The sequence below is a fragment of the Apostichopus japonicus genome, chromosome 16 (genome assembly GCF_037975245.1).
Source record: "Apostichopus japonicus isolate 1M-3 chromosome 16, ASM3797524v1, whole genome shotgun sequence".
Classification (NCBI taxonomy): domain Eukaryota; kingdom Metazoa; phylum Echinodermata; class Holothuroidea; order Aspidochirotida; family Stichopodidae; genus Apostichopus; species Apostichopus japonicus.
This window is the reverse complement of record NC_092576.1, coordinates 8,454,507-8,480,738: the sequence shown is the minus strand read 5'-3', so window position 1 is coordinate 8,480,738 and position 26,232 is coordinate 8,454,507. Positions and strand designations below refer to the sequence as shown.

At 36.5% G+C, this 26,232-nt stretch overlaps 1 protein-coding gene across 1 annotated transcript in view; it reads left to right on the top strand.

Annotated features, from left to right (window-relative positions):
• LOC139982811 (lipoxygenase homology domain-containing protein 1-like) overlaps nt 1-26,035 on the top strand; it is a 54,073-nt gene extending 28,038 nt beyond the window's left edge. The window contains exons 23-46 of the mRNA XM_071995911.1: nt 103-343; nt 1,084-1,238; nt 1,689-1,822; nt 2,286-2,443; nt 4,111-4,215; nt 5,350-5,458; nt 5,620-5,804; nt 6,348-6,526; nt 7,079-7,195; nt 7,980-8,139; nt 8,593-8,747; nt 10,339-10,545; nt 11,207-11,357; nt 12,381-12,589; nt 13,578-13,791; nt 14,159-14,376; nt 14,988-15,120; nt 16,521-16,748; nt 18,004-18,177; nt 18,946-19,084; nt 19,266-19,433; nt 20,284-20,390; nt 20,800-20,952; nt 21,587-26,035. Coding sequence (XP_071852012.1) covers nt 103-343; nt 1,084-1,238; nt 1,689-1,822; nt 2,286-2,443; nt 4,111-4,215; nt 5,350-5,458; nt 5,620-5,804; nt 6,348-6,526; nt 7,079-7,195; nt 7,980-8,139; nt 8,593-8,747; nt 10,339-10,545; nt 11,207-11,357; nt 12,381-12,589; nt 13,578-13,791; nt 14,159-14,376; nt 14,988-15,120; nt 16,521-16,748; nt 18,004-18,177; nt 18,946-19,084; nt 19,266-19,433; nt 20,284-20,390; nt 20,800-20,952; nt 21,587-21,810 — 4,023 coding nt within the window. The 3' untranslated portion in view covers nt 21,811-26,035. The remainder of the gene's footprint in view (nt 1-102; nt 344-1,083; nt 1,239-1,688; nt 1,823-2,285; nt 2,444-4,110; nt 4,216-5,349; nt 5,459-5,619; nt 5,805-6,347; nt 6,527-7,078; nt 7,196-7,979; nt 8,140-8,592; nt 8,748-10,338; nt 10,546-11,206; nt 11,358-12,380; nt 12,590-13,577; nt 13,792-14,158; nt 14,377-14,987; nt 15,121-16,520; nt 16,749-18,003; nt 18,178-18,945; nt 19,085-19,265; nt 19,434-20,283; nt 20,391-20,799; nt 20,953-21,586) is intronic.
• Nucleotides 26,036-26,232: the final 197 nt, after the last annotated feature.

Genomic DNA, 26,232 nt, shown 5'->3' with positions numbered 1-26,232 from the left:
AAGATGCTTGTTGACCTGAGGCAGCATGTTTGCCGCATTAGACATTGCATCAGTGATGATAACAAGGAGTCATTCATGTTACTTATTTATCTTCGTCTGCAGGTTCTGGTGGAGAGGTTTCCTGCTCGGAAACCAGTCAAGAAGAAACAGAAGAGGAAGTCCAAGTCTGGAAGCAAAGACAGTGACACCGAAGAGGATAAAGCAGACACAGCAGCTGAAACTACTAAGTATTTATTTGTTTGTAACCGGTGGTTGGCCAGGAGCGAAGACGACGGACAGATTGTCCGAGAACTCGTTCCGACTGACGAACAAGGAAAAGTGTTGCGAAAGAATTCTCTGATCAGTAAGTTTGTCCGTCTGTTGTTCTGTTTGTGTAGCTTGGCACATTTGGTAATCCTTTGCTGTATTCTCCTAGGGAAATTTAGTACCATCAAAATAGAATTGAAATGTTTGGAAAAGACTGCCTGGCTCAGTTTGTTTCCCTACAACATTTTGAAAGAAATATTTTGTATTGTGCTAAACCAGAATTGTTACGAGACAGTATTGTGCTCAAACAAGAATTGTTACTAGACAGTATTGTTCTAAAACCAGAATTGTTACGAGACAGTATTGTTCTATAACCAGAATTGTTAATAGATAGTATTGTTCTAAAACCAGAATTGTTACGAGACAGTATTGTTCTAAAACCAGAATTGTTACGAGACAGTATTGTTCTAAAACCAGAACTGTTACGAGACAGTATTGTTCTATAACCAGAACTGTTACTAGACAGTATTGTTCTAAAACCAGAATTGTTACGAGACAGTATTGTTCTAAAACCAGAATTGTTATGAGACAGTATCTGCAGAGGGAAAATTCCAGTTGTTCGTTAACTAAATAACCTCTTAGAGGGAAAATGATACCTAGCAATTTTACTCTGCAAGATAATATCGGAAAACGTCCAAAATTAAAATTTTATTGGAATTTTGAAATTATAAGTATTGCAAGTAAATAGTTTCATTTCTGTCAGCAGTTAATCTATGTAAATATTAATTATGTATGCATATTCTTTCTTCTTTTAATTCCTATTACTTTGATACGCAGTGAATACATATACACTCCACGTCTACACGGGGGACGTTTTCCAATCTGGAACTGACGCCAATGTCTTTCTCAATATCTATGGCGACAACGGAGATTCCGGGGAACGGCAGCTGAAAAGTTCCGAGACAAATATGAATAAATTTGAGAGAAATCAGGTAAAGTAAATACCTGGCCTTTCTTATCTTATTGTTGCTGTTTTTGTTTGGGAGGGAGGTATGGGGCAAGGGGGGCGAGGGGGGCAGCATGGGGAGTCAATGTTACAGTCTGAAGTTGTCTTGTTGTGTGACCAGATTTGCTCAACGTCGGAATGTTTCGTGCATGCACTTCGCTTAAATAACTTTGTACATGTCTCGGGAATAATATAGTGTTCAACTTTTGTGAAGTATTTTTCAGACGGCACTTCAGACGGCACTCTTTTCCCGCATTGAATATTATAGTTCTTATGTAGAAGACTGCTATACATCTGCACACTTGTTTAGCAACTTGATCACTTGGTATAGCACTTTGTGATGCGATATTGGATAAATCGGTCCCTGTGTCTACCTTTACATTCCACAAATTCATCTGTGAAAAGACGGTAACATTGTCTGTTCTTGGTCTTGTAGGAGGACATCTTTAAGCTAGAGGCCGCGGATCTAGGCACTTTGAAAAAGATCAAAGTTCGTCATGACAACTCAGGATTGGGAGCTAATTGGTTCTTGGATAGAATTGAAATTGAGGATCATAAGAAGGAGAAAAGGTTAGAATGAATATTCATTTTACTTTATATAAGATTTATATCATACATTATTTTTTTTTTAATTATTATTATTTTATTTTTTTAATTATGCATTATTATTAATACTTTTGTATTTTGTGTTTCTATGTGCTTGCAAAGCAATTAATTTTCATTCAACCTTTGAATAAGGCAATTTACATAATTTACAAATTGCCATATTTATTTTTTTCTTACACATTTTATAGTAAGATAAATATTCTTAATATTTTTAAATCTATTCAGAATTATCTACTTTTATAACTTACATTGTTTTAGCAGGACCATATTCCTTCTTTTCTTATATTTTTCACACAATAATCTATGATACAAACAAATAGAACCCTCAAGAATTTTTGTATTTAAGGGAAAGAAATTATATTGAATGATCTGCTTCATGCACCTTTTAAAATCACACTCATTGGGTTTTCTTCTTTTGCTGCCTTAGGCTGTATTTTCCCTGTCAACGATGGCTTGCCACAGACAAAGAGGACGGCCAGATCAGTCGAGATCTGATTCCTGTTGAGCAGGAGGTCATCAAGAGGTCACTACAAAGGAGTAAATCCACCACCTCAATACGAGAGGAACTTGCACTGGAGACTAAAGGTACAGTTAATTATGAGTTTCTTCGATAAAATGATTTTAATAGAACTTGTATTAAGGATATATTCTGCATTCTTTCTCCTGATGATATGGAAACCTTTTAATTACTTTTGGGGTGCACTTCCAGTTCAACATTTCTGGGCCTCACACAGGCCTGTAGTACAAGGTCAACAGCATGAGTACAAATACACATAGAATTCCCCTTCCCACAAGGGTTAACACAAGTACACACTAGAATACATACAATTTCCATTCCCACATGGGCGAGTACAAGAACACACTAGAATACAATTACACATAGAATTCCCCTTCCCACAGGGGCAAACACAAATAGAATACTAATAAAACTAGAATACAAATATACATATAGAATTCCCCTTCCCACAGGTGCAAACACCCATTCACACTAGAATACAAATACAGATAGAATTCCCCTTCCCACAGGTGCAAACATACATTCACACTAGAATACAAATACAGATTGAATTCCCCTTCCCACAGGGGCGAACACAAATAGAATACTAATAAAACTAGAATACAAATACACATAGAATTCCCCTTCCCACAGGTGCAAACACCCATTCACACTAGAATACAAATACAGATAGAGTTCCCCTTCCTACAGGTGCAAACACCCATTCACACTAGAATACAAATACAGATAGAATTCCACTTCCCACAGGGGCAAACACAAATACGCACTAGAATACAAATACAGATAGAATTCCACTTCCCACAGGGGCAAACACAAATACGCACTAGAATACAAATACAGATAGAATTCCACTTCCAACAGGGGCGAACACAAGTACACTCCAGAATACAAATACACATTGAATTCCCCTTCCCACAGGGGCGAACACAAATAGAATACTAATAGAATACTAATAAAACTAGAATACAAATACACATAGAATTCCCCTTCCCACAGGTGCAAACACCCATTCACACTAGAATACAAATACAGATAGAATTCCCCTTCCCACAGGTGCAAACACCCATTCACACTAGAATACAAATACAGATAGAATTCCACTTCCCACAGGTGCAAACACCCATTCACACTAGAATACAAATACAGATAGAATTCCACTTCCCACAGGGGCAAACACAAATACGCACTAGAATACAAATACAGATAGAATTCCACTTCCCACAGGAGCGAACACCCATTCACACTAGAATACAAATACAGATAGAATTCCCTTTCCCACAGGGGCGAACACAAGTACACACTATAATACAAATACAGATAGAATTCCCTTTCCCACAAGGGCAAGCCCTAGTACACACTAGAATACAAATACTGCCCTAAAGACACTTGGCACGATGTTAGGATGTTGAATTGATGTTGTAAGTTATATAAGGTTTGGTCATTCTTGTTTACAAATTAAGCTTGAACACGTAGTCTGTATCTGAGTAATGTTTCTTATGCAGCAGTCTCATTTGATGTAGGGATGATCTTGTTGATTGTCTTCAACTTTGGAGAATAAATTGGTACTTTACTAGAAATTTGACAGATTGTTTAGATAATAAAACCGACTGCTCTTAATTAAGCATAGGCTGGAAGTTACCAATGTCCTACTTGCAGTTATGTGAAGGTCATATCATCCTATTAATTACAATTCCTGGTAAAGTAACTGCTGGTTTGTCTGTTCTCTATTCTGCAGCCATAATGGAGACGTATCATGTATATGTAACGACATCGAACGTCAGAGGAGCTGGTACTGATGCTAACGTCTATGTCAACCTGTATGGAGAAAATGATGATACTGGTAAGGTTCTAGTATGCAGTGTAAGGTAGTTATGTAAGTAATTATGTAATAACGTCAAACGTCAGAGGAGCTGGTACTGATGCTAACATCTACGTCAACCTGTATGGAGAAAATGATGATACTGGTATGATTCTAGTATGTATTGTAAGCTAGTTATGTAAGTAACTATGTTATAACGTCAAACGTCAGAGGAGCTGGTACTGATGCTAACATCTATGTTAACCTGTATGGAGAAAATGATGATACTGGTAAGATTCTAGTATGTAGTATAAGGTAGTTATGTAAGTAATTATGTAATAACAACAAATATCAGAGGGGCTGGTACTGATGCTAACAACGTCTATGTTAACCTGTATGAAGAAAATGATGATACTGGTATGATTCTAGTATGTATTGTAAGCTAGTTATGTAAGTAACTATGAAATAACGTCAAACATCAGAGGAGCTGGTACTGATGCTAACATCTATGTTACCCTGTATGGAGAAAATGATGATACAGGTAAGATTCTAGTATGTATTGTCAGCTAGTTATGTAAGTAATCATGAAATAACGTCAAACATCAGAGGAGCTGGTACTGATGCTAACATCTATGTTAACCTGTATGGAGAAAATGATGATACAGGTAAGATTCTAGTATGTAGTGTCAGCTAGTTATGTAAGTAATTATGAAATAACGTCAAACGTCAGAGGAGCTGGTACTGATGCTAACATCTATGTTAACCTGTATGGAGAAAATGATGATACAGGTAAGATTCCAGTATATCATGTAAGGTAGTTATGTAAGTAATTGTGTAAGGAACACTGCGATGTAATAACAAATGTAAAAGGAGCTGGTACCAATGTTAATGTCTACATCAACCTGTATGAAGAAAATGATGATACTGGTAAAATTCTAGTATATGATATAAGGTAGTTTTGTAAGTAATTATGTAAGGAACACTGCTATGTAATAACAAATGTAAGGTGGAGGTTGGGATTTTTTTCACTGTTCTGGATTTTCCTCATTGCTTCCTAACCAAATTTACAGAGATTGCTGCCATATTGCTTTCAAAAATTTGGAAGATATATTGCCACCCTTTTGTAAGAATCATCTAGAATTTTATTATTTCAATTTTTCTTTTTCTGTTTTGCAGGTCAGCATTTCTTGAAATCATCAAAGACCAATAAGAACAAGTTTGAGGCCGGCCAAATGGACGAATTTATCATCGAGGCGGTTAACATCGGAGAACTGAAGAAAATCAAGTGAGTGAAATGACAACAAATTCCAAGATAATGATTTTATTTTTAACAGGGTTTACTCCCCCACCCCCCCCCACTCCCAGTTTAAAATAAGTCATTTTGATCACACATTTTTTGTGATCTGATCTATTTGTAAACAAAGTCCTGTTTCTTCTAATTCTCAGAATTGGCCATGACAACAAGGGTGGGTTTGCGGGTTGGATGTTAGACAAGGTAGAAATTGACGCCCCCGCTCTGGGAAAGCGTTGGTGTTTCCCTTGCGGACGCTGGCTGGACAAGAAAGAAGACGACGGACAGATAGAGAGAGAACTGTACCCCGTAGAGAGCAGGACAGAGGAATACGAAAAACGTAAGATTCAGGATTTAAATCTATTTTAATCTATTAATATTTATGTATTGATATTTAATCTATATAAAAATCTATTTTAATCTTAAAACTATTATCTCCTCATCCACATCCTCCTCCATCACCATCTCCTCCTCCATGTCCTCTAGTTCTTCCTCCCACCTCCTCCTCCCCCACCCCCTCCCACACCACCTCCTCTACCACCTCCCACACCACCTCCTCCTCCACCACATCCCCACCACCTCCTCCACTTCCTCCCCACCATCTCCACCTCTCCCAACACCTCTTCCTCCACCACCCCCTCCCCCACCCCCTCTACCACCTCCTACACCACCTCCTCCTCCACCACCTCCCACACCCCCTCCTCCATCACATCCCCCACCACCTCCTCCTCCACCACCACCTCCACCACCTCCTCCCCACCACCTCCACCTCCCCCAACACCTCTTCCTCCGCCACCCCCTCCTCCTGGACAGCCCTTTAATATCTACAATTAGACTGATGTTTTCAACAGGTTTGTTAAATATCCATTATCTTTTTTTTTAGATGTACCGTATGAGATCACGGTTCATACCAGTGACGTTTCCGGGGCAGGAACAGATGCGGACGTCTTTATCGTCCTGTACGGGAGGGAAGTCTTGACCAGTCAAACCAGCCTCTGTCAGACCAAAAAAGAACGGAAAGAGAAATTTGAGAGGAATGCGGTCGATAAATTCGTTGTTGAGGTAAAAATCTGACCTTTTTTGTTAAGACTTCAAGGTCATCAGACAAGGTTACTTTATGACTTGAATTGACCATACAACAAATTGGAAAGAATCAGATTGGGGTGGTGGTTGTAGTTGAATTTGAAGTAGAATATGTTACCAACATTTTCAGTTGGCATGTGAAAGAAACAAAAGCATGAGTTTTTGGACAAAAGTGTTTTTGACTTATGAATAAAGGGAACATGGGGCTTTGAACACACAAGTTGAAGGGAACACAGGAGATTCTTCAGACAAAATTTTTGATGTGACTTATGACATTTCCGACATTTTTATTAAAAAATTTGGCATTTTAGAAATATCTGATTGGTTTGCAAGCATGTGGTTAATACTACAAGAAAAGAAACTGGGCTACAAGCTATCATTGTTCAATGAATTCATTATGGAAGTTATGTTATTTGTAAGTTTTTGAAGAAACTAGACATTCTATCATAGTGTGTATATGAGGTATTATTGGCAGGCAAATGTTGCTTAAATTTTGGACCATGTTTTTTTTTTTTCTATTCTTATCAAAAGCTTGAAGATGTCGGAGAGATGATTGAGAAGGTCCGCATCGGACACGACAACGCTGGCTTTGGAGCCGCGTGGCATCTCAACAAAGTAGAAGTGAGGAAATTATTGGACGGCAACAAGGTGAGAGATCATCAAATGAGGGATTCAAAGATGGTGTGATTGAGTGAAGGTGGTGATTAAATCCAGCAAATACAGACCTGTTTGATGTTATATATGTTATATATGACTGGGGGGGGGTGAGGGAAGGGAGAGGAAGGGGTGGTTTCTGTTTGTTTTGTTCTTTTGGTTCTCTTTTCTATATGCAAAGTTCTGTATTTTTTTTTAGGAGTGTCACTACCCGACAAGCCCTATAGTACACTTCCTTTCACAAGTTTTGTTTCTTATCTCCTTCTATTTCATATGTCATACTTATGTTGTGATAGAACAAATAAATAAATGAATGAAAAAAATATATCTTGCATAAATGGTTAGGCAATTGGTCCTTGAGCCAAGTAAGAGATTAACTTCTACCTAGTTGAATATATTTGTGATATACCGTGAAAATCTTGATTATCTGGACATATATGGCTATCTGAGGTTTTCCCAATGTGAGTTTAAGTCCCATTAACTGTATTAACTCTCTCACCTACATTAGGCCTATAGTGTAAGAAGTTCCTTTTAATTGACTGTATAATATGTTTCAAACTTGTGAAATGAAGTAGGCCACTGTAAAAATCATGCAGCTCCTGTGTGTGTGTGTATTTGTCATTTTGCACTGTATTAAACTACATGCCAACTTTAACAAAGCTACATTTTGTTTAGCATTAATTCCTGTATGGAACATGAAATCACGAAAAGATTAATCAGGATCAATAGGATCTGGATAATTAAAGTTCCAAATGTGATAATTCTACTTTCCTTGCAGGGTTCCCGTACCTATGTGTTTCCCTGTAATCGATGGTTGTCTCGTAAAGAGGATGACGGAGAGATAGTCAGAGAACTGGTACCGCAGCAAGTTATGGAGGAGAAGGTCCGGAAAGATGGCAGCACGAAGACTAAAGAGATCAAACAGGATACGCTGACAGGTAAAGACCCAAAAATAAGGTACCAGGTTACCATTTGGGATTATCCATTTTCTTTGAATTGTGATTTTTCTAGCAGACGTTTTGTGAGTTCGTACTGGTCTTATACTCTAGCTCAGATTCCTATACCTTGCCTTGCTTATTTTATTTTATTTTATTTTATTTTATTTTATTTTATTTTATTTTATTTTATTTTATTTTATTTTATTTTATTTTATAATATATTATTTTATTTTATTTTATTTTATTTTATTTTATTTTATTTTATTTTATTTTATTTTATTTTATTTTATTTATTTTATTTTATTTTATTTTATTTTATTTTATATTATTTTATTTTATTTTATTATTATTATTTTTTTATATATATATATATTTTTATTATTATTACTTTTGTTTCCTTTTGTCCCTTTGCTTTAACGCTGTTGGTTGTGTTATTTATCTTGGCCTACACAGCTCGTCAATACAAGATTCATGTGTACACCGGTGATGTGTTCCGGGCCGGTACGGATGCTAATGTATTCATCTCTGTGTACGGTGAGAACGGAGACACCGGCGAGAGACAGCTGCGGAACTCAGAGACTTACACCGATAAGTTTGAGAGAGGACATGTAAGTGCCTAAAGAAAGGGTATTTAAAATACACATTAACTTGTGTATGCACCTTACATTGATTCTTACATCGATAAGTTTGAGAGGTCATGTAAGTGCCTAAAGAAAGTGTATTTAAACATACACATTAGCTTGTGTATGCATCTTACATTGATTCTTACACAGATAAGTTTGAGAGAGAGGTCATGTAAGTGCCTAAAGAAAGTGTATTTAAACATACACATTAGCTTGTGTATGCATCTTACATTGATTCTTACACCGATAAGTTTGAGAGAGAGGTCATGTAAGTGCCTAAAGAAAGTGTATTTAAACATACACATTAGCTTGTGTATGCATCTTACATTGATTCTTACACCGATAAGTTTGAGAGAGAGGTCATGTAAGTGCCTAAAGAAAGTGTATTTAAACATACACATTAGCTTGTGTATGCATCTTACATTGATTCTTACACCGATAAGTTTGAGAGAGAGGTCATGTAAGTGCCTAAAGAAAGGGTATTTAAACATACACATTAGCTTGTGTATGCATCTTACATTGATTCTTGCAGCTAAGTTAAGTCCTGAATGTGCGTTTAAAGGATCTTAGAACGTTTTCTGATTTGATACTGTCAATGTTGTGTTTGTGTCTTAGTATATAAATATATATATATTTTTTTTTCGATCTCATTTATTCACGATTATTAAACATGTATATGGTACATCGATTATATTTAGAGTTCTGATAACAACATAGGTATGTCATCTGAATGATACAAAGGAATTATTTACATAATGCAAAAATTGATTCTGAATTGAGTATTTCTTCTTCTCCTCTTATACCGAAATATATGTTTACACATCCAGAAAAACGAACCTTCAGTGAATACAAAACTCACACTTACACACGTGCAAAAAAGTACATACATACATACACATACAAATACCCACACACACACATACATATACAAATACAGAGACACACATGCATACAAACACGTACGTACGAACATAAACACCCACACACAAGTAAAACAAACAGCGAAAAACATCAGAGATTGTCTTAGTATAATTCATGAAGATTAACTTGACTCTGAAAGGTACTTATAAGGAGACTATCATTAATGTTATTATCTGATACTGTCAATATTGTGGTTTCTGCTTAGTGTGATAATAGCAGCTGATTAAAGTCCTGCATACTCCTTTAAAATGAGGATCTTAGAATGTTTTCTTATTTGGATATATGAATGTTGTACACAAGTTTACTTGCATTATTCTCTTTCATGTCATTTTTACAAAGACTTTTAAATGAATAAAATTCACTTAGTGCAATTAAAACATAAATTCTATTTAATTTACTCATTATTGAAATAATATTTGTCCGTTTTGAGGTGTAGGCAACATTGCATATTAATGCCACTTTTCTCTTTCAAAATGTTAATATACTTAGTTATTTTTTATCATTTTATTTCATTTAATTTTTTTCATTTTTTTATTTTTTATTATTTTATTTCATTTTAATTTTTTAAATTTTATTTCACTTTATTCTACTCTATTTTATTTATTAATTTTTTCTCATAAATTCTTTTGCATTCATTTCCTTTCCGACCTAACAGTGTGATAAATTTTCTGTGGAAGCTGTCGACATCGGTAAACCGTTTAAAGTCAAGATACGACATGACAACTCGGGACTGAATGCATCCTGGTTTTTGGATAAAGTGGAAGTCTTTGATGACGATGGGGAAATGTTCCCCTTCCACTGTGAGAGATGGATCGGGAAATCAAAGGACGATGGGAAATTACAGAGAAGCATTTACGTCAAGGTAATTAATACTCATCTGTTTAGTAACTTCATTAAAATAATTGCTTGTTTTTAATATAACTGGTTTCTGTTAAGATATACCTCTTTTTTAAGCTTCTAAATTAGACTTATTGTATTACAAAAAGTAACTGCTTTTCTTTTAAATTAAGTTATTGGAATTAATAAATAACTTTTATAATATCAGCAGTTACTCTCCCTCCCTTGTTTAAGGTTCTCTTCAGATTCACACTTTCTCATGATTTTCCACATCATATATAGGGCGTATCTGATGGCAAGTGGAAGTCATCTTTCATATGGAACCAGCTAATAATATGTTTATACCATCTGTTATGGATCTTTAACAGCCGTCCAGTTGGTGCATTGTTAGACTATATCTCCTTTATTCATTAGATTCCATGTTAATTACCCTGCACTCTAAACCAGTTTTATTACCTTTGTAAAGTGACATCATGATCCAAATCTTCTGCTAATTTTGTGGGTCCTGGTGTAGTTTGCTGAGTAAATTCTTGGAAATTGTTTGTTGAAAAGGAGGAACTATCATTGTCTTTGAGACCAATTATTCTTGTCCAAAGTCTGTGTTCATACATAAAGCATAAGATATTCTGGTGAAGTAAGTTTTGTATGAATTCTATATATTTTTTTTTATGATCATTTTTTGTTAGGGCTATGAGGGGGATATATCTAGCACCAGTACCATGAGCACCCTCCACCGAACCAAGTCGAGAGAGTCGTTAAAGTCAGGAATATCCGAAAGCCCTCCGTCTCTTACCAGGAGAAAGTCTGGTCTTGAGATGCCTGTATTTGATGAACAAAGTAAGTACATTGACCCCATGCAGTCTCCTGCTTCTGACACTCATCAGAGAGGTAGGCCTACTGTACACAACTTACCAAGAGCTAGGCCTACTGTACACAACTTACCAAGAGCTAGGCCTACTGTACACAACTTACCAAGAGGTAGGCCTACTGTAAACAACTTACCAAGAGGTAGGCCTACTGTAAACAACTTACCAAGAGGTAGGCCTACTGTACACAACTTACCAAGAGGTAGGCCTACTGTACACAACTTACCAAGAGGTAGGCCTACTGTACACAACTTACCAAGAGGTAGGCCTACTGTACACAACTTACCAAGAGGTAGGCCTACTGTACACAACTTTCTAAGTCCGTTCATTCAGTGTGTTTACTGCTCACCTTACCACAGTTATTTGTTCTCTTGGAAGCCGTTTTGTCTGATCATGTGTGTGTTTTGGTCAAGATGTTCCTCCTCGCCGTAGTCACGCTTTTGTCTCACCGTGATGATAATTTGTCGTTGAATTATACAGCCATTCATACATTATCAAATGTGGCCATGTTGTCACCTTATCTCTCCATGTTGACTTTTATTTCTCTGCATAGTCTTTGTATTATTCTTTCTAGATAGGCTACCATCTTTCCAGCTCATATTGTTGAAATGTATCTCACCATGTTGACATTTTGTATTTCCATTTGAACATGTTACCAATCTGACCATGTTGTCACCTTGTTCTCACCATGTTGACTCATTTCTACCCAATCATATATCTTCAGAAATCTTCCTGCCCCAGACTTTTTATTTTATTTTATATATTTCTCTGTAGCTAGGTTACCATCTTTCCATCTCATTCTGTCGAAATATAATCTCACCATGTTGACAACTTTCTCTCTGGCCATGTTGACAACTCTCTTTCCACGCATGTTCATACGTTTATTTTTCATTATGTTGTAATAATATTCCTAAATGGTACGTTTTGTGTATCAGCGTCGGTCGCCCATATTTCGTGACATGACGATGATGTCCGTTGATTTCTCCTCTTACAGCAATCCCGTACACGATACGGCTAACCACCGGTAAGGAGGCAGACATGGGAACCGAGGCTAACGTCTTCATCAACATCATCGGAGCAAAGAAGAAGAAAGCCACAGGGAAGATGCCCCTGCAGCTGATGAACAAGAGCAAATTTGAGCCAGCATCTGTAGAGACATTCTCAATAGAAGCACCAGATGTGGAGGACGTGCATAAAGTAGAGGTGAGTGTGAAGGAAGTAAAATAGAGAGGAATATTTAGAGCGGGAGGTGTGGAGAGGAAGGGGAGGGGGAGGGAAAACTGGTAAGGATGTGGAGGATGTGCATAAAGTAGAGGTGAGTGTGGTGGATGTAAAATACAGCAGAATATTTGGAAGGGGGAGAGGAAGGGGATGGGGGAGGGGGAGGGCAAACTGGTAACGATGTGGAGCATGTAGATAAAGTAGAGGCGAGTGTGGTGAAATTAAAATACAGCAGAATATTTAGAGGGGGTGGAGAGGAAGAGGGTGGGGGAGGAGGGATGGAAAGGGAAAACTGGTAAGGATGTGGAGGACGTGCATAAAGTAGAGGTTAGTGTGGTGGATGTAAAATACAGCAGAATTTTTGTAAGGGGAGGGGTGGAGAGGAAGGTGGGGATGGGGGATGGAAAACTGGTAAGGATGTGGAGGACGTGCATAAAGTAGAGGTGAGTGTGGTGGATGTAAAATACAGCAGAATATTTGGAAGAGGGGGAGTGGAAGGAAGGGGATGGGGGGGGGGAGGACGGGTAAGGAGAGGTTGCCTTATGCCGAGGGCTTATGTTACTGCCTGTCTCTGCATTTTAAACATAGTGCAGTTTAATGTATAGTAAAGGTCTAAGTTCTCCTTCACAGTCTGGCCCAGGTATTAAAATGTTCCTCATTTAATCCTATTTCTGCACATCCCTCTTAAAAAATGACTTTGAGATACAGAGATAAATACATTGCTATTCTTAGTGCTCAGTCATTTCATATATTAAGAGCTTCATATTCGCTGTCAAGTTTCCTGAATGGAAAGTTATTTTAGATGTTTTTGATTGATGAAATAGTCTTGTATCTTGTATATCAATATCTTAATGATATGTTAAATCTAAACTTTTTAAAGCTTTTTGGATTGGTTTAGTGTCACAGGCCTTTCACTGATGGCATTTCAAACAAAAGTTGCGAACCTTTCCTTGACTTTTCTTATTTCTAGATCGGTCATGATGGTGTGACACCAACAGAAGGCTGGTTCATCGAAGAGTTGGAGGTAGATATACCTACAAAGGGCAAACATTATAGCTTCCCTTGTAAGAGATGGTTCTCCAGGGACAAAGACGATGGTCAGATATCCAGGGTATTGGTAGTAGAGGATGCTCAGGCCATGGACTATAAACCAAAGGTACCTCATGAGGTCACCATCTTTACAGGTACTTGTCAAATTACTTTTAGCCCTTCTGTAGGTAACGTTAAAATTGATTGTAGGCGATGGACAATAAACCAAAGGTACCTTATGTGGCCACAATCTCCACAGGTAACTTTAACCTTCTGTAGGTAACATTTTAAATTGATGGTATGTTACTGTATGATTAAGGGATATTCAATTGTCAGAGGAATGACCCAATTGTACCTAAGACAAAAAACTGAATCTCGTCATCTCGTTCCTAACTCTAGATAGGGTAGTTTGATTGTACACTTTTTTTTTAACTGGATAAACTCTTTCACTTTTTTTCTCCCGGAAATTCAGAAAAATTAGGCATTATTCATACGATTACATGACCTTTTGACCTTTCGTAGGTGACGTTCAGAATGCTGGGACTGACGCCAAGATCACCATGACCGTCTTTGGAGCCAACGGTTACACACCGGACATGGTCCTAGATAAACTGGAGGATAGATTTGAGAGAGGGAGAGAGGACGTCATCAAGATAGAGATTGAGGACATTGCTCCTCTCAAGAAGATCCGAATCGGACACGACGGAAAAGGATCAAGACCAGACTGGTTCCTCGAGAAGGTGAAATAATTACGTAATCCCTTGTTAATCCAGGACAGGGATGATCGTTAAAAGGAAATGATTATTTAACCATTTATTAATCTAAAACAGGGATGATCGTTAAAAGGAAATAATTACTTAATCGTTTATTAATCTAGGACAGGGATGATCGTTAAAAGGAAATAATTAATTAATAGCTTTATTAATCTAGGACAGGAATGATCGTTAAAAGGAAATAATTACTTAATCGCTTTATTAATCTAAGACAAGAATGATCGTTAAATGAAAACAGTTACTTAACCGTTTATTAATCTCGTAAAAATGATCTTACCGGATGTGGGGAGGTTTTGTACCCGATCTGCTAGCTGCAACCTCTCAACGATGCACCAACTCACATGACGAAGATGGAGATATTGGATCATGTGGGACAAACTAAAGAACAGAATGTTCTACATGTGCATTGTCCATATGTTATGTTGTAAGTAATGTTTTTAAGGTAAGGAAGAGTCTTTTAGGCAAGACACATGGAATATGGTATCAATTACATATTTAACAAGTGGAATCAGCTTGTCCTTCGTCCATTTGTAATATTTCTGACACTTTCTCTCTTAATTTAAATTGTTGTCATGAAGGTGACGCTGAGGAACACGGTCACCGGAGATCTGACCGTTTTCAAGTGTTCTGATTGGCTGTCCAAGTCACAAGGAGAGAAGAAACTAACCAGAGAATTACCAGCTGTCGTGAGGGGAAAAGCTCAAATTAAAGGTAGCGTAACTTATTAGAGTTTGGGGGTTTTTTTTCGCTCTTGATATTATTCAAGTGTGGTAAACAGTAAGAGAGTTATCTTGTAAGTGAGAAACTGACCTGAATAATCCCTGTAATTTTGCACCTTGTTACTTTTGTGATTGCTTGAGACATAAACTTCATATTTGTACCACACGGAAGAGCTCTTCAAACTGTACTGCAACTACAAGATTGTGCTTCCTCTGGTGAAGTTATACCATACATCAGAGTTTTAAACTGATGTTACAATCTCTCGCTTTCACTGACGATAGGTGCACTCAACTCTGTTAGATTACAACTTATTTTTACAACTGATGAATATGTACTAAAGAACGTGGATTACACCGTTATATCAAAAGCCATCTCTTTTTTATGAAATTGCATCATAGAGCAGATTGCAAAACTAACAAACATTAACACCTATCTCTGCAACTGGTGAAATTGCACTGTACAGCTTAGGTCACACTGTAACATGGTAGGCTATCTCTTTCTGATAAAGGTATACCATATATCATAAATCAGAATGTTGAAGTAACATTGCAAGTTCTTTGCTGCCCCTGGTCTCGTTCTGCCATACAGCAGATATTAAAACTGCCGTTTAATAATAAAATAATAATAATAAATAAGTTCTTGATATAGCGCCAAGTACCAAAAGGCCTCTAGGCGCTTTACAAAACCTAAAACAAATAGAAACAAAAAAAGACAGAGAAATCAGAGGAATAAAAAGTCTAGAAAACACATAAACGACAAGAATTAAATAGTATGAAAAATACGAACACAAAAATCAAAAAACACGAGAAGACTATAAACCAGAACAAAACCTATATAAAAAAAAAGGCCATGTTTCTATTGATGAAGTTAAACCATGCAGTAGAGTTTAATCTCTGATATTACATGGTATTCCTACCACTGATGAAGTTGCAGCAAACAGGACAGTTTGTTAACACAATGAGATTTCACTCTGTTCCTACCGTTGATGGAGTTGTGCCATACAACAGAGCATGTCTATTATCTTATTGTGCAAATCTTACTAACTGCTATCTATCTTAGAATAAACCTATCTTTCCAAAGCTAACAAGTGATCCATTTCTTTAGTTATGAAAAGGTATAGCCAAGCCGTACAATATTTGTTCAAAATTTCTTTGCTTATGTTACCTTTGTAGGGCAAAAGGGTTAGAGTAGTTGATTAAAATACTTTTTGGAAAGTTATCTATACTTATCTTTTCAGGTTTTTTATTTCTTTGGGTTTCATTTAATTTGATAATACATCATGTTTATTGTGATTATGTTAACATTATGTTATTATTAAGTTATTTTCCATTATGTTAACATTATGTTATATTATTAAGTTAGGTTAACATTGATAACGATTCTGCTTACAGAAACCAACTACACGGTGAACGTTAAAACCTCGGATATCAGAGGATCGGGCACCGATGCGAATGTCTGTATCATCCTGTTCGGAGTCAACGGAAACACAGACACTTTAAAACTGAAAGATTCTGGGACACATCGAGATAAATTTGAGAGAAACCAGAGCGACATCTTCTCTTTCTCTCTGTTAAGTCTGGGAGACCTCACAAAAATCAGGATTTGGCACGATAACGCAGGTAAGTGTGTAAAAAGACAGAGGCCAGGACTCAGTCCTGTTGACAGCGAGTAGCAATAAAAGCTGAGTTGTGTGTTACTCAGAGTAAAGGAGTGGTATTCATGATTACAATATCTTTGAACGAAAATCAGGAAGTTGGAGAAAATGTTTGGTTTATGCTTACAACTTGATTCAGACACACATTGTATAAGACTTGGCAACAGTATGCTTACAAGTACAAGTTACTACCGGTTGATATGAGTACAGTTTAATCCCCCTTGATATGAGTACAAGTAAATACCTCATAATATGAGTACAAGTAAATCCCCTTGATTGGAGTACAAGTAAATTCCCCTTGTTATAAGTACAAGTAAACACCTCTTGATATGAGTACAAGTAAATCCAATTGATATGAGTATAAAAAATGCCCCTCGATATGAGTACAAATAAAAATACCTCTTGTTATGATTACAAGTTAATCCCCTTGATTGGAGTACAAGTAAATATCCCCTAGATATGAGTACCCATAAATACCCCATTTGATATAGGTACACAATACCCCCTTGACATGAGTACAAGTAAATACCCTTGATATGAGTACAAGTAAATCCTCCTTGATATAGGTACAAATTATCCTTGATATGAGTACACATAAATACCCCATTTGATATAGGTACACAAATACCCCCTTGACATGAGTACAAGTAAATACCCTTGATATGAGTACAAGCAAATCCTCCTTGATATAGGTACAAATTATCCTGATATGAGTACACATAAATACCCCATTTATATAGGTACAAAATATCATTGATATGAGTACAAGTAGATCCCCTTGATTGGAGTAAAAGTAAATATCCCCTTGATATGAGTACAAGTAAACACCCCCATGATATGAGTACAAATATGATAATAAGGGTTTTAGCATATTAAGCATGAGTAGGAGTACCCAATCTTGCAATAGTACCTCAGCTAGATTTCCAAATTGTCCTAACTATGAATTAAAACCCATGAGGTTTGTTATTCCTGAGTACAGGCAAGCATGCCAAACTAAGAGTAGGACTACAGGGTCCCGGCACTGAGCAATGTTTGTGTGATGGTTTTGGGTTTTGAAAAAACACCATACTCTTGAAAGAAGTACTACTAACCCAATCAATGCGTTGTATAAAATGGAGTTTTCTCATTATATGGTGTCTAGGGTAGTTTTGGTTGTCTGCATGATTTCAGTACCGTGTAATGTTGAGAATATTGTATCACTCTTCTCCCTGGCCTGTTAGGTCTCAAGGCCGGATGGCACCTTGAGTACGTTGAAGTTACCGACGAGACCACGAAGAAGAAGTACATGTTCCTCTGTAATCGATGGCTGGCTCGAGATGAGGATGACAACCAGATAATGAGAGAGCTCATCTGTGCTGGCTTGGAATCACAGAAAGAAGAGAAGGGCAAAATAAGTAAGACAAGAAAATTCCCCAAAAGCAACATTGGAACTTACGTATCTCCTCATAATAATTGCACTCTGTCATCTGCTGTTCACCTTGACCCCATCAGCTAGATTCTTAAAAATGGTTTTCTAGCCATGGGTCCCCAGTGACAATCAAATATTTATGGATACCTAGATATAGGAAGTGTCGTCAGTGAGATCAACCCACCATAGTTCAGGCAGGGCTCAGGAAATATCAGGGTTTTTGGGGTTATTTTGTACCTGAGATGGCAATTTCTTGACATGATGTATAAGTCAGTAAAATGTTCAGGAGCCCTTCAGGTTGTACAAACCTCATTATTTCACAGACCCCCTTTGACCCTACAGGGCCCAACAAATCCCCTTCCCCTTCTCCACCCCCCACAGGATCAGAGAGATTGGTCTATGAGTTACAATTTACCATTTTTCTCCTTCCCAGATCCTTATGACTAACTTACCTGCTTCCCACACCTATCACACTCTCATCTCCACCAATAACATGGTCACTACTGGTCTTGGTTTTTGATTGAAAATGTGCATAGTTGTTGATACTATTGAAATAGAAACTTTTAGTAAAACAAATTTCCCTACTCAAGGTTCTAGTTTGCAGAAAATTACATTGCTGATTGAATGCAAGCATTATTTTGTAGTATTCTAAAGAAAAGAGTTTTGTCTTCAAGCCAAGAATGATCATCATTGTTATAGCTCTTATCTTGATGAAAGTTATCTCATACTTCATCTGTCGTTGTCATTCAAACAGCTTACGAAATCGCCGTGACAACGACAGATAAAAGGGATGCAAGTACCACGCAGAACGGCTGGATCATCTTAGAAGGAGAGAACAGAACGTCGAAAGAATTTGTGATGGAGAATAGTGTCAAGAAAAAGGTTTTGAGAAGGTAAGAAGACAGCAAACAAACAAACAATTTAAGCAAAAATAAATAAGAAGAAATACATTAGAGTACCAATACAACACAACACATATCAACACATACCGCTTCTAATACATAAATAATACACATGTAATGTATAATACATATATAGTAATTCACAACCTTCATGTGATCTCTCTGTCTCCAGGGGTGATACGGATGTCTTTAAATTTCAAACCAAGCGGTTGGGTAAGATCAAGAGTGTTCTCCTCGGTCACTCTGTCCGTGACAGCGGCTCCCCTCCTAAAGGATCTGGCAGGGACGTGGACTGGCATTGCCACGAGGTCATCGTGACAGACACATCCGATGGCTCAAAGTGAGTATAGAGACCAGAGTCTATGCAAACCGTGTTGCTATATGATTGTCTTGGTGGATAGAAGTCGATTTAAGTAGTAGCTACCGATGTGATTGCAATAGCTCAACGGACAATTTCAAAACTCAAAACAGTATATTCAACAAATCAATTGAAAGTAATCTTGCAGGGAACCAGGTCATGCACATAGAATGTTTCAAGTTACCAAATGATCATTTGTCATTTACCGATGGCTCAAAGTGAGTTTAGAGACCCCAGTCTTTGCAATTCGTTGTTGTTGCTATATGTATGTCTTAGTGGAAAGTCGTCGATATGAGTAGTAGCTACCGATGTGATTGCGATATTTCAACGGACAATCTTGAAACTCAAAAAGTATATTTAACAAATAAAATCAAAGTAATCTTGCAAGGAACCAGGTCATGAATCAGAATTTTTCAGGTGACCAAATGAGAATTTGTAATTTGCATATTGCTAGCGTCATTTGACAGTTTTGTCTGTGCTGATCATGATGTTGTTTAATTTGTGTTCCACAAGTTTGGTAGGAAAATGGATGGTCATAAATAAATAAACGATGCAATGCAATGTGACAGGAATTGTCTGAGTTGAAGCTGGGCGTGATTTTCATACAATAGGTAACAATGTTTGTGATTTAAAATCAAATTTAGAATTTGTCAATGTGGATAATCTGCAACAAACCTACTCTGCACACTAATAACGTTGGATGAGGAATTAGCACAAGGTTCAACTATCAATGTATGTTAAAAATAGTGGACATCTCAGTTTCATGTATCAGGCCAACTTGAATCAATGTTTGCTTTACATATTTATTTATATATTTTTTTTTCTTTTAAAGATACTCCTTCCCCTGTAAGGCCTGGATTCCGTTAGGTGAAGGAACAGATGATGCCAAACGTCTGGTCTGTGAGAAAACTGAAGAGGGCCGAATGTCCATAGCCAGAAGTAAGTATAGACGAGAAAAAAAATACCACCAGAAGACCCCGGGACTGTAACCCATGATTGCACATCTTATCAGGTTGGCAACTAACAAAGTACCATGTTAGCCTTTGTTCATGCCAGGATGAATCTTCAAGCCCTCTAACTTTTATATTTTTACCGGCACAGCCTTTTTACTCTGTTTATGTACAAGACTTGAATATCATACTTCATAAACGGTGTTCTTTGCTGCTCTCTGAAGTATGTAATCTAAATGTGAGGCAAAAGTTTTAATATTTACACTTTCCATATCAATTTTCACATCTCATATTTTCAGTACCATCGGTCTTCGAGGAACATTCACTAAGAGCTACTGAAATAAACTAACAAAAGATACACATTTTCAGTGAATAACATTGAACATTTTGTCTCTCAGGTTTAGCTCCTGTCCAGTATGAGGTTGTCGTGGTAACATCAAGTGAGAAGGGAGCAGGGACAGACGCCAACGTCTGCCTCACCATCTACGGCGCAAACGGTGACTCGGGAAAACAGCCTCTCAAACAACGGTTCAGAGATCTTTTCGAGAAAGGTCAGATAATTATTCATTCATTAAAGACTGTCATTTTGTGTTCATTTGTCAATTTGACCAAACCCATGGAGCAAATTTGGTGTATAAATTTTGGTCTAAAATTTAGCGTTGCAAGCAAAGCTGTGCCGTGAAGGCATGGTGGTCAAAAGGCCAAGGGTATGGAGTTGGGATCTAAGGATTGTAGGATCAGTACGTTGTGTCCTTGGACGAGGTACTTGATCTCCATTGCCTCTCTTCAGCTAGGGGGTATAAATAGGGTCCTGCGAGGTAACTCTAGTGACTCTGGAGGGATTGTTTGAATTGTGAACAGTTGAGTGTGTGGATGTGACATGTTACTAATGAACAGGGCTTTAATGTAAAGTCATATGACGAAGGAGCAGCCTTGATACAAGACTATAAACATTTGTTAACTTTTAATAACTACGGACTTGATATATTTCTTATGACATTGAGAGGGGGAGGAGGGGGTGTGCACCAACACTGCACTGATGGGTCTGATCAGCTGATCACCTTTGATCAAAGAAACACTTATAGATTGTTTCATCACATAAAGATTAAAAATATCCAATTATCAGAGACAGTTATAGAAAACTCACTTTTTGAAGTAAAACTTTTTTCTTTTTTTTTTCTACAGGCCAAACAGATAAATTCAAACTGGAATTCCTAGATCTCGGAGAATTGCAAAAGATCCGAATAGAACACGACAACGCTGGCTTCAATCCTGGATGGCTGTGCGATAATGTAGTCATCACTAACCTCATGACCGGAAAAGCGACAAAGTTTCCGTGTAACAAATGGCTGGACAAGAAGAAGGGAGACGGTGAACTCTTCAAAGAGCTTTATGCCGTTCAAGAATAAAAAAGAGTTATACCAATGTAATATTTGGTTTATTTTATATCGGTGAAATAACTTTCACTTAAATTGAGTTTCCTCAAAAGAAACTGAAAATTTGGTAAAAACAAAATAGTAATAGACAAAAATGATATAGATAGAAGTACTCAGTTCTTTGTATGATTTTGTAGCCTGATGGATAGAAGTAATAGCGATCAGTGAAATAACTTGCAAAAAGGACGGCAAAAATTACTTCTATAGTACTTCTTTCTATTATTATTTGTAGCGTGATTAATATTTTGTGTAGAAAGGGTAAGATATGTTTAAAATATGATACATTTTGAAAATATGATTGATAAAGAGGTTTGTAAGTGAACCATCAGGGGGTAACATGATGCAAATTCAAAATGGATTGTTCAGACTGTGAAATAGTAAGTTTTGTAGAATATCTCTTAAACGCAAGATATTTGCCGTTTCAACAATCACAGTACCGTACTCTGTACGTAGAGCACCGTACTCTGTACGTAGAGCACCGTACTCTGTACGTAGAGCACCGTACTCTGTACGTAGAGCACCGTACTCTGTACGTAGAGCACCGTACTCTGTACGTAGAGCACCGTACTCTGTACGTAGAGCACCGTACTCTGTACGTAGAGCACCGTACTCTGTACGTAGAGCACCGTACTCTGTACGTAGAGCACCGTACTCTGTACGTAGAGCACCGTACTCTGTACATAGAGTACCGTACTCTGTACTATGCTAGAATACCAGTCTGTACTCACAAGTCTACGATTATAAAACAAATCTACGTTGATAAAACAAATCTACGATTATGAAACGGCATCATAGAATACCATACTCGGATTAAACTTTGGAAAAGTAAAATTTGATTGCTGATACAGTAGAACGATTGATAAACAGCGATCAATAATCAATAATAAGGACGCTTGTAATCCCTAAAGTAATTTCCCCAAGTCATATTTGACTGCACTTTTTGACTTTATGGCAATTTTACTACTTCCTTCAATCCTATCATAAACGGCACTTTGTTATTTCCACAAGATTTCACAGATCTCTAAATTCAGGTAAACTTTGTGCCTCATATTTCAAATGATATTTTCAATCCCAAAGTGTTCCATAAATCCATGTCATATATCACACATGACCGGATAGGCTTGGCAAAGTTTTTTTTTTAAAGTTTTATGGAAAAATGCAAATTTTACAGCTGAAATATTTCCAATGTTTGTTTTATATTTGTAGTTAACAAGTCCAAAGGGGGATACAGTTTTAAAGTTCTCTCCCTTTAACTTTGCAAAATTATATGGATTCACCTATGTACTTAATAATATCATGCGTTTTTGGTGTTCTGTTGCATATGACCATTGTGGTTGGACAAGACTTTGTTTTATTTGTACAAAACATTTGAGATAGGCAGTCATTTGATGTGGGATTTTTCATCAAAACAGAACATGTTTTGTAATCAGTAAAACACGTTTTCTGTCCAGTTCTGTTTCAAACCAACAGTAATTATTTTTTTTTTTTTTTTCATGCATTTACATCATCTTTACACTATTGTTTCAATGAATTGAACGTTAGTACTTACTGATCTCTTTGAAACCCTTCAAGGTGGTTCTAGTTTGGTCAATTTCAATTGTTTTATCTGGCTTTTAGTTACACTCAGGGACTATTGAGGCTTTCAGTTCTAACTATATTTCATGCACTAAATTTTACAGTAAAACAAAAAAGATATACAAGAATTTAATTTCTGTATCAGGCTGACTGGTAAGAAGCACAATGAAACAGTGAGGCTTTATCGCATTAAAGTAAGTCTAATGACAAGTTAAAGCCGATATTTTTCCACCTCTCATTTGCTAACTATGGCATTAGTTTAATACTTACAGGTACTTCATAGGTAGTGGCCACAAATAAGCCGGAAAGTCAAATATTGGTCACACATGTCCCAAGTTCAACACAAAGTTTATTACGATCATCCGGGTTTTAATGTCTGATTTACCTTCCCGAATTTCTGTAAATAATTGGTGATCCAAAACCACCAGGAAAAGTGCTTTTCACAACTTTAAACAATATTTTAGTATTTTATAATTTGGGGTCAATACTGATGACCTTTCATATGCAAAGTGTCTGGGCGAAAAAATGTTAAAAATCATGGATCGAATTTATAAACTACTTAATCATTGTCCTTCACTTGGTTAACAAAAACAAACCCTGTAAGGGATTTTTAGGGTGATGAAATGTAATTTAAATTTTGAATGAAGCCCATTTTTTGTAAGTTTTGTTAAATTATTGTATATTTAAGGCATGTTCAATGACTGACAAATTTTCTAACTGAAGTCATTTTTAATAAGTCTTCATGATCATGTCAGTCTCTCTGCTCTTACATGATGAATATTCATAACATTTAATGAATATGCATGTCTTCAGGATGTACTTTCACCAAGGGTTGCACTTTTATAAAAGAATCAATGCCATAAGTTTTATTTTATTATATTTCATATTCCATTAATATAATTGTAATGTTGTTTTGTTTCCCACGTGACAACTTTCCATCCACCTCATCACACACCTTGACATAGTTCCATAGAATTTGATTTTAGATAACCTATCTAGAAATTTACATTCCAACTAGACATCGAAAAATAATCACGACAATTCCTGTAAAGTCTGCCAATGATTCTGATCATGGTTTGTTAATTTTTGGCAATTATTTTTTTTGTTTCTTTGTTATATAAACCTATTCACCTTGAAGTTTACTTATCAGGTTTACACTTGTGCTGTAATGTATAGTGTAGATGATAATATTCATATACTGATTAATATGCATTAGACTGATTAATATTCATTATACTGATTATTATTCATTTCGCTGAATTATATTCATTAGACTGTTTAATCTTCATTAAACTGCGTAATATTCATAAAACTGATTGATATTCATTTTGCTGATAAATATTCATTATACTGATTAATATTCATGATACTTAACGTTACCAAACGTCAATGCACCTTGCACATCTAACTGTTTATTCATTACAAGTATATATTTTACAAGTTAGTTATTTATATGTCTTTACCGTGAATTATTTCTAAATATTTATTCACTACCAGTACAAATCACACATGCGAAGTCTATATTCACCTTATTATGTCCACCTTGATCCTAATGTTTTGTTATTATTATTCATGAGAAATGTCAAATTAATTATTTTTGCACAATTATATTCTTTATTTTTATGATGCAGACCAAAATCTATCATTTCACTTGATGACTTGCTGCAAAATGTTTGAGATATGGTCATTGTGTACATTTAATATTATAACAGTCAAATCAGTCATTTTCGATATAGTCAGGGGCTTGGTGTAGGAGTTATAGAGTGTCCGGTCAATAACCTCTAGCTAGCGGTCCAAAACCACGGCACGAACCAGATTCCATTGACCTATTCAACAGTTGTTGATAATGATGTTGAGCAATCTTTATCTGGATTAGCCATTTTCTGGTTTGCAAGTTTGTTTGATGTAAGCCAGTGATTATCCATGATCATCACATGTATAGAGTTTCAAAAAGCTCCCCTTGGGAATAACTAAACTACTGAATATTCATGTCAAGAAGTAATCTAGGAGGGCATGTCTTAGTTTGATCAATTGCCATCTTATGTTAAGGTGTACGTCATAGATTTGTTCAAATAGGTGACCAGGTTTAAGGCCAGGTAGCTGCCAAAAGTAGCCTTCAGGTTAGTTGATAAATTGACCAAGCAGAGAGAGAGGCAATGCAAATGAAGAAGAAAACGAATTCTTTCTTAAAATCATCGATCACAGAATGGGCTGCCTCTTTTTATCTTGTTGGTGAATGATGGCGCCATACCACTAATATATAAATAAGTTAGGCCCAATTCGTTTGACAATGTTGGTCCCTTGTGTAAACGCTTATCAGGTTTGCGTACTTTGTTTTTTTTTGCTACATCATTTTCCTTTCGCTCCAAGTCATGTTGCATATTAACTCCATGTGCCAAATTATCATGTTAATTAATGTAAAGTCAGCTTGTTGGAAGAAACGCATATCACACATGTCGAACAGTTCATCTTTAACTAACATTTTTGAGAGGTTATTCCTTGAACAACTTTGTTTTCTTAGTAATTCTAGCAGTAATTATCTATGTTTCATTATTATTGATATACGTGTATATTTTGTTTCTCTTTGTAAAGTCAATAAATGCTGTAAGTGAATAGTAAACAACTTGGCTTATTTTTTATTTCTGCCTCTCAATATTTCAAAATGATTTCAAGCTCCCTCAGGCCAACTCTCCGCCCCACCCTCAATATTCCTGGTTTCTGTGGTACCATTATATTTGTTGAAGCACAAATTAGTCTAAAGGAAGGAATTATGGAGGAAAAGAAAAGTATATTTGTCATTTTTTCCTTTTTTTTTTTTTC